Source organism: Ictalurus furcatus, chromosome 10 (genome assembly GCF_023375685.1).
Source record: "Ictalurus furcatus strain D&B chromosome 10, Billie_1.0, whole genome shotgun sequence".
NCBI lineage: Eukaryota > Metazoa > Chordata > Actinopteri > Siluriformes > Ictaluridae > Ictalurus > Ictalurus furcatus.
This window is the reverse complement of record NC_071264.1, coordinates 17,443,795-17,455,740: the sequence shown is the minus strand read 5'-3', so window position 1 is coordinate 17,455,740 and position 11,946 is coordinate 17,443,795. Positions and strand designations below refer to the sequence as shown.

Below are 11,946 nucleotides of genomic sequence, written 5' to 3'. Positions count from 1 at the left end.
ATTTGGCTTTATCTGCCACATTCTTGGAAGAGATTATTATTACATGTTCATCACACTCAGTTTAATAGTTAACTATTTCCTATTACTTTCAAAACCAGTAAATGAGCAAATAATCGTATTTATTTGATGGTCTTGCTTGAGTTTTTTATTTATATATATATATATATGTATGTGTATATATATATATGTGTGTGTATATATATATATGTGTGTGTATATATATATATATGTATGTGTGTGTGTGTATGTATATATATATATATATATATATATATATATATATATATATATATATATATATATATATATATAATATACACATGTGCTTGTTTTTGTTTGTGCCTTCTCATTAGAAGGTCTCTTATTTTATGGTCATGTGAAGTGTCACTTCTCTTACATGTCATTGTAGATGTCATCTATATTCTAATGTTCTGGATTTTGAACTTGGCCAATGCTAACTTTTGGATTGCTTTTGTCAGGAGATGATCGAAAAAGTTTCCCATAGTACCTTTATGCTGAAGAAAAAAGGTAAAATCTCTTTTCCCAAAGAATATAACGAAGTATTTATCAACATGTCAATTTGAACGGGATGTATGATACCGGGGTGGTGCAGCGGGTAGTGATGTTGCCTTATAGCTTTGGGGTCCCTTATTTGACCCTGAGCTCAGGTTACTGTCTGTGTTGAATTTGTCATGCTTACCTCATGGCCATGTGGGTTTCCTTTGAGTTCTCTGGTTTCCTCCCACCTCCCAAAACGCTAAATTGCCCTAAAGTGTGAATGTGTTTATGGTGCCCTGTGAAAGACTGATGTGCTATCCTGAGTGTATACATGCCCAGTGTTCCTGGGATTGGCTTTGTGCTCACTGCATCCCTTACAGGATAAAGTGCTTACTGAAGATGAATGAATGAACACAAAACATTATAAACAGTGTTCTGATACCACTTTTAATTTCTGCTATTGATTCTCTCACTAATTCTCAAACAGACTTGGAAGGTAAGAAAGTAAGAAGCCCTTTATCATGTCTTTCCTCCACTTTCGGACATGAGATATTTGTCACTTGGGTCAGTTGTGCAGCAATCTGACAAGTTCTTAGATTAAGAATGAAAAATGATCCTGTTGCACAGTGGAGGATGGTTGAGTAAGGCATTCTGAAGCCTACTCTTGCTCAAGGCTGAGGAGAGATTTCAGCTCTGCAAGTTTTCAGGTTGTCTCTTCCTGACCTTGCGACTGGAACTCATTATCCAGCGGGCTGTGTGGAAGGCCTGAGTAACCTTGGGTAACGGGAGGGCTGGTTTGATCGTCATGCTTCAAGATCAGGCTGTTTCTTGTGGACCAATCAGAGTGAAGCAGGATATTATGGAGGTGGAGCCAAGATCAGGTTTACATTCCTATGGCTGTACATAATTATATTCTTACTCTAGGGTTTAAAGGACACTTTTACTTGAACATTCATGTCAAGTTTTTTTCTATCATTATGATGGAAAGAAAACATACATGCACAACCTGTGAAATATAAACAGCGGTAATGCATAATCAAACTGTAACTCTTCCTAATGTGAAATTCTGTTTTACTTTAAGAGCTTTGCTAAACACTCCCTTTAGTGAATCCATCCTTCTTCCCTTTTTTCCTTTTCTTTTTTTGTGTGTGGTTAGGTAACATCTTAGCAAACTTGTATGAAGGAAAGTAACTAAGAGCTAGAGACCCTGTAGTTAAGAAAATGTCTGTAATTAGCCAAAGTTTGAGTGGGTGTGGAAGCTCTTAACACAAAAAAGCAGCTTTTGCAAAGTTGGAAATATGAACTTAATTTTTTTAACCATTGTAATTTGATCAAATGAACATATTTTAATAGTTTTATCCTGCATTTGAATGTACTCCTAAACCCTCCTGGGCCTGGGACAGCTTCCCCAGTTGTCCCCCATGATGGCAGGGCTGATTATGTGAATAAGTGAAACATATATTGTATAAATTTTACCTAGGTACAGTGCTGTGAAAAAGTATCTAACCCTAGCCCTGATTCTTCTGTTTTTGTGTATATCTCATACTAAATAGTTGTAGATCTTCAAATGAAATACAACATAAAACAAAGGCAACCTGAGTAAACACACAATAGTTTTTATTTTTATTTTTTTTATTGAAGCAAAAAAAAAAAGTTATCAACACCTATCACCAATGTGAATAATTAATTGCCCCCTTAATCTTAAAATCTTGTTGTCCCACCTTTATCAGCAATAACTGCAACCAAAAGCTTCCAATAACTGGAGATCAGTCTTTCACTTACTTCTAGGGCTAGGATTTACTAATATGTTTTGGATCATTGTCTTGCTGCATAATCTAATTGCGTTTGAGTTTCAACTTACAGACTGAAGACTGGATATTCTTCTTTAGGATTTTCTGGTAGAGAGCAGAATGCATGTTTCCCTCAATTACTGCAAGATGCCCAGGCCCTGAAGCAGCAAAGCATCCCCACACCATCACACTTCCACCACCATGCTTGACCATAGGTATGATGTTCTTTTTGTGGAATTCTGTGTTTGGTTTACACCAGATATAACGGGACCCCTGTCTTCCAAACAGTTCCACTTTCGACTCATCAGTCCACAGAACATTCTCCCAAAAGGTTTGAGGATCATCATGGTGTGTTTTCACAAAATTTAGTTGAACCTTAATATTGTTCTGTGTTAGCAGTGGCTTTCAGCTCGTCACTCTTCCATGGAGCCATTTTTCCCCAATGTCTTTCTGATAGTGGAGTCATATATAAAATATTACAAGTATTTAGATGTTTTTCATGACATTACGATGTATTTTCTAGAGTTCACACATGTAATTTCAGGGCATAACATACTGAAGTGCCCCTTCACATATTTTTCACTTGATCACATATTACTCGCTTAATCACATGTGGGAAGAAAGGTGTAAAGGGTAAGAACTTCCTAAGCAAGAACTGAGTTGAAGATTGCCTAACTAGTGCATGTGTTTGGCATATTAGTAGAATTATAAAAGAATTATTATCAATTCTAATGGTAGCTCAGAGGTTAAGAGTCTGAACTTGTCCTGTTATGAACTTAACACCTGACTGCTTTAATTTTTTTTTCAATCTCTTTGGATAAAAGTGTCATCTCCAAAATGGTTTAATGAGATATTTGGAACTCCAGGATAAAACCCTGCCATGATTTCATCAGCATGTCTGAATCTGCCTGTGTGTTGCTTAGGCTTGTAGAAATATATGCATTCTTTCCCCTCGCATTCGCAGGAAATCACTCAAAACTGCGAAGTCAACATGGCCACTGAAGCTCTGTTCACTCTGAAGATCTGTATGCTGATAATTTGCCTGGCTTTAACAGGACATTGTGCAGGTATGACGGCTTGTCTTTGTTGTCATATTCACACATGATACTGATTTTACGGATGCTGGGATTGGGCCAACTGAAAGCGGTTAGCACAGGGTAAGCACGCCTTCCACAGATATGCTTTCTGTAGTTATATGTTCTTACATTATTTGTATTATATAGTACATATTTGTACCACAGTGCTGTTGAATTCTTGAGTCTGACTGGTCAGAATGTGATTACTTTTCTAGTTCAAACTGTAATTCAAATCACAGGTTTATATACTCAGCAAATAAATTGTATTAAATAAAGTATTTTAAAGATAATTTTGTAAAATCCAAATAAGCTTTACAGATCTTTATCGTAACGGGTTTAAACAATGTTTTTCATGCTTGTACAATGAACCATGAACAATTATTGCACATGCACCTGTGGAACAGTCCTTAAGACACGAACAGTTTACAGGCAGTAGGCAATTAAGGTCACAGTTACAATAAGTTAGGACACTAAAGAGACCTTTCTACTGACTCTGAAAAACACCAGAAGAAAGATGCCATAGGCCTGCTGCAGGGAGGCATGAGGACTACAGGTGTGGCCAGAGAAATAAACTGCAATGTCTGTAATTTAAGACGCCTAAGACAGTGCTACAGGGAGACAGGAAGGACAGCTGATCATCCTTGCAGTGTAAAATTATGTGTAACCATGTGTGGAAGAGTGGAGTAACATCTCACAGCAAGAACTGACAAATCTGGTGCAGTCCATGAGGATGAGATGCACTGTAGTACTTAAAGCAGCTGGAGGACACCAGATACTGACTGTTACTTTTAATATTGCCCCCCCCCCCTTTGTTCAGGGACTCATTATTCCATTTTTGTTCATCAAATGTCTGTGAAACTTGTTTAGTTTATGTCTCCGTTGTTGAATATTTTTATGTTAATACAAATATTACACATGTTAAGAAATTTGCTGGGAACAAAAGCAGTTGAATGTGAGAGGATGTTTCTTTTTTTGCTGAGTATATTAATGCACTCATTCTAATGTACTATTGTCCATAGTAACAACTTACACAGAGACTTCTATGGCAGACACTCCATATAAATCGATTTTTTAAAAATATTGTTATTTATCAAAGTAAAACATAAATCATTGATAGTGTGAAGTTTTCTGTAAGGAGATGTTTATATGACAATTATGGAATGAGTCAGTGTCAGTGCTTTGTAACAGTTAGTAATTTTTCTAACATGGGAAAGTCTTTAGGACAGTTTATGTTTTAAGTCACATGACAAGTGACACATGACAAGAGAGGGGAAAAAAGGCTTTTAAGGAAATGAAGGTTTATACACTATATAGCCAAAAATTGTGGATGCATGACCATCAGACCGGATTTATCCATTCAGCCACAAGAGCACTAATGAGGTCAGGCACTGATGTTGAATGAGAATGCCTGTGGCATTCCAGTTCTTCCCAAAAATGTTCAGTGGGATTGAGGTCAGGGCTCTGTGCAGGCCACTTGAGTTCTTCTACACCAACCTTGGCAAACCATGTCTTCATGGACCTCGCTTTGTGCACAGGGGTATTGTCATGATGAAACGGGTTTGGGCCCCTTAGTTCCAGTGAAGGGAATGACGTCTTCATATACAATTGTGTGCTTCCAACTTTGTGGCAACAATTTGGGGAAGAACCACATACTTTTGACTATATAAGTGTAGCTGTTATAATGTGAGTGATAACAGGAACTTGTTTTGCAGACATTCCACAATGTTAAATGCAAGTACACACTGATAAAAAGTAAGATATGTTGTTTTTTTAATAAGTACAAAATTTAAACTGTTGACAAATCAGTGCGGTATAAGGAGAAAAAACACTGCTTTTAAAAGAAAATAATCAGCTTCAGGGTGGTAACAGTAACTCAGCATTAACATATGGTATATTTCGATGCCATTGCTTTGGTATGTCTTTGATTTGTCATGCAAGAATTAGTTCCATATGCACTATGTTTAACCTTGTTTAATTTCACTGAAACTTTCCAGACTATTTATTCACACACATGTTTGTTTTAATTGAAAACACAATGGTAATTCGCAATTCCAGAGAACTTCAGAGATATCCGGCAGTTCCTAAGGTACTATGAGAGCCTCTCTTATGACAGAACCATGTTACTGCAGCAGCATCAGCGAGTAAGGCGCCATCTCGATCCAGAAACCCAGGTGCTTTGTCTGGACTTTGAAGCTTTTCAGAAGTAGGTACTCTTTCCCATGACACCACCATATCCATTCATCGTTAATGAAGATGCTTCATAAAGTGGCTGTTTATCTTAGGGTTTTCCGTTTACGACTCAAGCCAGACTTTGAAGGATTTGCAGAAGATTTCAAGGTCCTATCCAGCAACCAGTCAAGGAGAGGCGACCTCTCTCACATATATTCAGGAGTGCTGGAAGGTACAGCAAAGGATACATGAGCGTTTTTCACAATGGAATAAGTAGTCAAAGTTGTAATAATGCTTCAGCTGACGTTCACACTAGCAAGCGACAGCTGACCATTAATTTTCTAGGAACATCTGCGACATCGAGCCACAATTTCAGCAACAAGAGACATTTGAATGATATTTTTCAGTTCTATACAAATTAGGCATGACCAATTCTATGGCGCATGTAGTCCAATGTTTCTTCAGTTCTACCAGCAATGAGTCCCCATTTACTATATGATGAGTGAAAATGGTAGATAGATGTGGTTTCGTCTGATCCTGTCATATATGACCTTTCACTAATTGTGTATAGAGACATTATGAAGAAAAATAAAGCTTGGAAGGAATTAGCAGAGAGCATTGGTGCTTCTGGTGATTGTACATAGCTAGTAAATGGTAAATGGTCTGCATTTATATAGCACTTTTTAACCTTAGCAGTTCTTCAAAGAACTTTAAACTCTTTTTCATTCACCCATCCACACACACACTCACATGTAAGGTGCTAGCCTGCCATTGGGAGCAACTTGGGGTTCAGTGTCTTGCCCAAGGCATGTGGAGGAGGCATGTGGCCTGTTGCTCGAACCACCAAAGATTAATGGACAACCCACTCTACCACCTGAGCCACAGCCGCCGTCAGTACAGTCAGCTTGTTGTGATAATCTGGCAACAAAGCTAGAACAAAGCTGAGCATGAAACCTAAATAAAAAAAATAAAAAAACAATGTTCATACTGATTAGTGCATTATTTAATTTGGGTTTAACAACTGAGCTTTAGAAGGTCTAGTAATGGCTTATAGACACCAACAAGAGACAAACTATAAATGGCACAAGCGACTTGTTGCTTGCTAGTGTGAAAGTAGGGTTAATCAGATACATGTTGCCATTACCATTGATGGATGGAATAGAGGGGGCTGACAGATTCTCTGCACCTTTACACATACTGTTTAATTAATAAAATTACATGCTTAGTCTTCTCCTTTTATTGCCCCCCTGGAATTCCTTGCATTTTTTAAAAACCTGACCTAAATTTGTTGAAATCCTACAATCATCCTAATGTCTGAAGCCCAAAAAAACACTTTTCTGCTTTAACACATAGATGAGGTCGGATCTTCATGCCAGGGGTCAGTCCTCAATGGCCAGTTTGAAGGCTCCATCAAAACCTCCAATGGGACATTCTACATCGAATCCATGCAGAGATACACATCTGAGTCAACAGATAATCACTCTGTAATCTACCACGAGGATGATATTGGTAAGTGATGAGTTTATTTCTTGCTTCAGATAAAATTATGGTGTTCAGCCAAAACATGGTTGGTGTTGGCTGTTTACTTGAGTTTTGCACTGCACAGCGGGGGACATTATAAATTCATTAGCTAGCAAAATGAAAGGCTTACTGTGTTCGCCATTGTTTGCAATGACCAATCACTGATCACCATTTTCCCAAAAACCAATCCCTGATTACCATTGTTCCTAACGACCAATCACTTTTCACCATTGTACCCAGTGAAAAATTTTTGTGCATGCATTAGCTACCTTCCCCTGATTCATGTTGACCACACTGGTTTTCAGTCTTCTTTTGAAAATCTTTAGCCTCATAGCTCATGGCTCAATTTCAAAACTGAAGAAACAAAATTCAGACAGTATTTTGGTTGATTTACTACACCTAGTGCAAATGAATAATTGTGTACATGTTATCACTTTGCACACACAAGCATCATAGCTCCGCAGTTTAGGTTTTGGACTATTGATTTGTTGTTCAAATGTAACTACTGTCAGAGAGCCAGTGTTGGGTGCACAGTGGCTTAGTGGTTAGCACATTTGCCTCACACCTTTAGGATTGGTGGTTTGATTCCAACTGACTTATATAAGGTTTCTGTTAGTAAAATTTGTGACTGTGATAAATCTATGAGTTTATAGTTGATATTTGTAGATTGTTTTATTCATGTTGTTATTTAATTAATAATAATTATGTCAGTGGAAGATCCCCACAAGGGTAATAAGTGTGTGTGTTGTGTGTGCTGAAATTTAACTCTGTAATACTGTATAGCTGAAAGTAAACAATGACTGGAGTGTGTGAGACGTGATGGTCATACTCAGTCATGTGACTGCAGTCACACCACCACCAGTTCATGCAGGTTTATCTCGAGCATTTCTCAGGCTCTGGCTCTAGTGACTTATACATTACATAAACACCCATGAGACCCTTTTAATCATCTCAGCTTCTGGCTCCTGTCCATAAAGAGTCCCTATAAAGCCTATAGTTTAATGTATAACTTTATAAACCTATTCACTTTAAGAGCACATGATTCTTTATTAAATGTACAAATGCCCTTGAACAGACTTGCTCTAATGTATACACATCCTTGAAATCTCCGGATGGAAAAACTTGCCAGGTTTCTGTCACATGTGGAAGGAACACAACTCGATCACACGGGCTGCTGTTTGACACACTGGTGGCTCAGAGACACCAGGTCAGCAGGTTCAGTGAGACTCTAATCATATTCCTCCTCTCTGCTTTACCACTTTGTCTCAGACTGTAATATATGATATATATGATAACATGGGTTCATTGGGTTCATTAAATTATGTTATGTTTACAGTGGTTTAACATCACTGCTTTATTCTATACGTGTGTGTGTGTGTGTGTGTGTGTGTATATATATATATATATTCTATGCCATGAGGTGCCATGTTGAACTTCCAGTGACCAGTATGAGGAAGTGTGAGAGCGATGATACCAAATTTAACACACCTGAGACCTTGTAACACTAACAAGTCACGTGACACCAGGGAGGGAAAATGGCTAATTGGGCTCAATTTGGATATTTTCACTTAGGGGTGTACTCACTCTTGTTGCCAGCAGTTTAGACATTAATGGCTGTGTTGAGTTATTTTGAGGGGACAGCAAATTTACACTGTTACACAAGCTGTACACTCACTACGTTGTAGCAAAGCGTCATTTCTTCAGTGTTGTCACATGAAAAGATATAATCAAATATTTACAAAAATGTGACGGGTGTACTCACTTTTGTGAGATACTGTATATATACATATACATATATGTATATATAACATGGGTTCATTAAATTACAGATGTTTACAGTGGTTTAACATCACTGCTTTATTCTTCTCTGAGTCAATCTGTTCTTGCAGACCCATACTTTTCATCTTTTTGAGATTTTCTCCATGTCTATATTTTTATTTCTTTCTATTCATTAACGTCTTTTTTTGTTTTCTTGTTTCTTTGTTTCTTTCTTTTTTCTTTCTATCTTCATATTGCTTCATGAGAATGACCTCTCTTATTTGCTTCAAACAATACCATAATAGTCTTGTATCATTAATAGCCACATTAGCATTTTGGTTCAGAACACAAATTATGCTGTCAATACTTAAAATGGAAGGGCCATCTTTACTAGCCAACAGTTTCATTTTATGATTATGGATGTAAGCCCCCCCCCCCCCCCCCCCATTTCCAGTGTTCCCTGCTCAGGCAAATAGTTAGGTCCCATCTTGCAAAGGCATGCTGCTTCAATCCACAGTCTGGAAGTCATTTTTATAAATGGGTCAGTGGCTGAGAGTAACCCTCATGTTCTTTGGCTCACTTTCCAGATCAAGGTACAGCCCCTTCTGTTCCATTTCACTCAGTCCTGCCACATTAGTATGAATAGATTTATTTTGGCTGGTTGCTGTACACTGGGGTGGCATGATCTGTTCAGACCTGTTCTCTATTTGAATGGTCAGTTATGAGAGGAGCATCATGACATTGCTGTTCTGCCAACTTCTAGTCTGTCAGACCTTTACCAGATTACTGCTGTAATGTATTAGGAGGCTTTAAAGATATAAAGTGGTTTCAACAAGGATTTATGACTACCAACTACTGCTATAATTTACTTCAAAAGATAATCGACAGTAGATCTCCATTAACCATATTTAAGCGGTCTGCACTTATATAGTGCTTTTTTAACCTTAGCGGTTCTGCACTGTTTCTCATTCACCCATTCTCACACACACACACACACACACTCACACCAATGGTAGCAGAGCTGCCATGCTAGCTTGCCATTGGAAGCAACTTGGGGTTCAATGTCTTGCCCAAGGACACTTGGAGTGTGGACTCGTGGGCCGGGAATCGAACCACCAACCCTATGATTGGTGGACAACTCGCTCTAACACCTACGCTTATATACATTGGAATGAAATTACGTTTATTCAGGATCATAGTGCAACACAGAACAGTATGCAAGACTACATAAACTGCAAATACACAACAGTGTGAGTTGAGTGCAAAACAATAAATACACAGAACAAAATAATAAATACACAGTACAGTAAATACACAAGACAATTAATACACAGGACATGGACTGTAAACAGTAAGCTATTGTGTAATGTAGCAGTATAGCACCAATACTGGCAGTTCTATAATATAAAGTGACTGATGCAGCTAAAGTGCAGTGTGCAGTAGTACAGAGTCTTACTGGGTTAGTGCATGTGCAGTGGTATGTGCTCTACTGGGTTAGGTGTTTGACTAGCACAGGTGAGCATTAGGAGGCAGCAGGGTGTTGAGTAATCTGACTGCCTCAGGAGAGAAACTGTTGCCGGGTCTGCTTGTGGGCTATTGATATACGTCTTTTATAACCATTAATTTCTCAGTGTGTATGAGCACTGATGTAGTATTAGATAATATATAACAGGTTGATGAAAGTCCATTAAAATTTTTGTTATCAGTGTAAGTTAGGGCCAATATCAATTGATCTATTATCTACAATGATCTGTTTTAAGTAAAAGCAACATTTTTCAAAGCAACAAATTCCAATTACGCAACATTCCAGGACTGAAGTTCATTCTGTATCCCTGCAATCAGAGCTGGAACATTTCTCAAAAAGCCCAAAGACTTTTGCCAATGTGCATTGAGGCCTTTGTGATACAATTGAGAAACCCCAGATAGCAAATGAGTGCTGAATCATGCTTTCAACTTTCATCCAGCAGAATCTAGCTGCCAGAACAAAGCTGCTTTAGCAAAATCTTAGGCATGACATGGACCGAAGATACAGTTGGGTTAGTAAAGGGCCTTAAAATGAAACACATATTAGATATGGCTGGTTACATATTGGCAATTTTTTTGGTTCAAAATGCCATGAAAACTATAAATGTGTCTGCTTAAAATTGAGCCATGTTCAGACAATACACTTGCCATTTCCATAATAACCCTGATGTCTCTAAACTTGAGTATATTTGGCATGGGATCTTCTGCTGTCTGAATACAAACCCAATCATAACACTATAACATGTTTTAGTACATTGTGTAATATTGTTCTATTTAATTTGTACCTTTATGGTGTAATGAGCATACAGTAATCTAAGTTTGACATATTGGCAAGGTAAAATAATAAATACCCAGATATTTTAAATAAAGAACACTGGAATGTCAGCCAAGAGCTTTTAGCCAGATTAGTCTGTGGGATATACTGTAGAGATAGGGATATAACAGATAGTACATTCAAAATGGATTCAAAGAGAAGGCACTATTAAATTTTTTGTTCTATCGTCAGTGGTAACTTGAGGTTATCAGCACATGGGGATTAAATCTGGTATGGGATGTTCAAAAGCACATATGGGTGTCATGGTCAGGTGTACACAAACTTTTGGCCATATAGTGTATTTCTATACAAACTGGCCTGAAATTCATCAAAGAAATATGGTTTATTCATAGAGCCACAGCTCCACATAGCCCATGTAGACCTCAAACTGTACACAGGGCAGCATCTCTCTTCTGAGTTCTCCAAAAAACACCTTTTAAATAATTTTAAGCATATTAATTTTAATGCTTGTTCAGAATGAATGTTTTCCATCATTAATAAAAGAAAATCTTCCCAGAAAATCATACAGGTATTTATAATGAAATTTACTTACAGTAAAGGAATTTTACATTTTGAAGAGCAGAAGCACTGCATCCTAGTTTTGTAGTAGATTATGTTAGCATGTCCAGTGAAGTTTTCTAATCTTTGCAGAATGTGACAACCCCAGAAATCTCTTAAATCTTATAAAATCTCATAAAATATTACTAGTTTGCTATTGTTGTTTCCTGATCTGGGAACAATGTTTTTGTTTTGAAAGATAGTTAGCTAGCTTATTCAGTTACATTAAGTAGAAAGC

At 37.5% G+C, this 11,946-nt stretch overlaps 1 protein-coding gene across 2 annotated transcripts in view; it reads left to right on the top strand.

Moving 5' to 3' along the window:
- The first annotated feature begins 374 nt into the window (after nt 1-374).
- The window catches only part of si:ch1073-396h14.1 (disintegrin and metalloproteinase domain-containing protein 10), a 31,640-nt gene continuing 20,068 nt past the window's right edge, over nt 375-11,946 (top strand). The window contains exons 1-5 of one of the 2 annotated variants that reach the window (XM_053635092.1): nt 375-2,503; nt 3,253-3,355; nt 5,420-5,567; nt 5,647-5,765; nt 6,887-7,042. In XM_053635092.1, coding sequence (XP_053491067.1) covers nt 3,280-3,355; nt 5,420-5,567; nt 5,647-5,765; nt 6,887-7,042 — 499 coding nt within the window. In that variant the 5' untranslated portion in view covers nt 375-2,503; nt 3,253-3,279. Of the gene's footprint in view, nt 3,446-5,419; nt 5,568-5,646; nt 5,766-6,886; nt 7,043-11,946 lie in introns of both variants that reach the window. The other variant, XM_053635093.1, reaches the window with a different exon arrangement.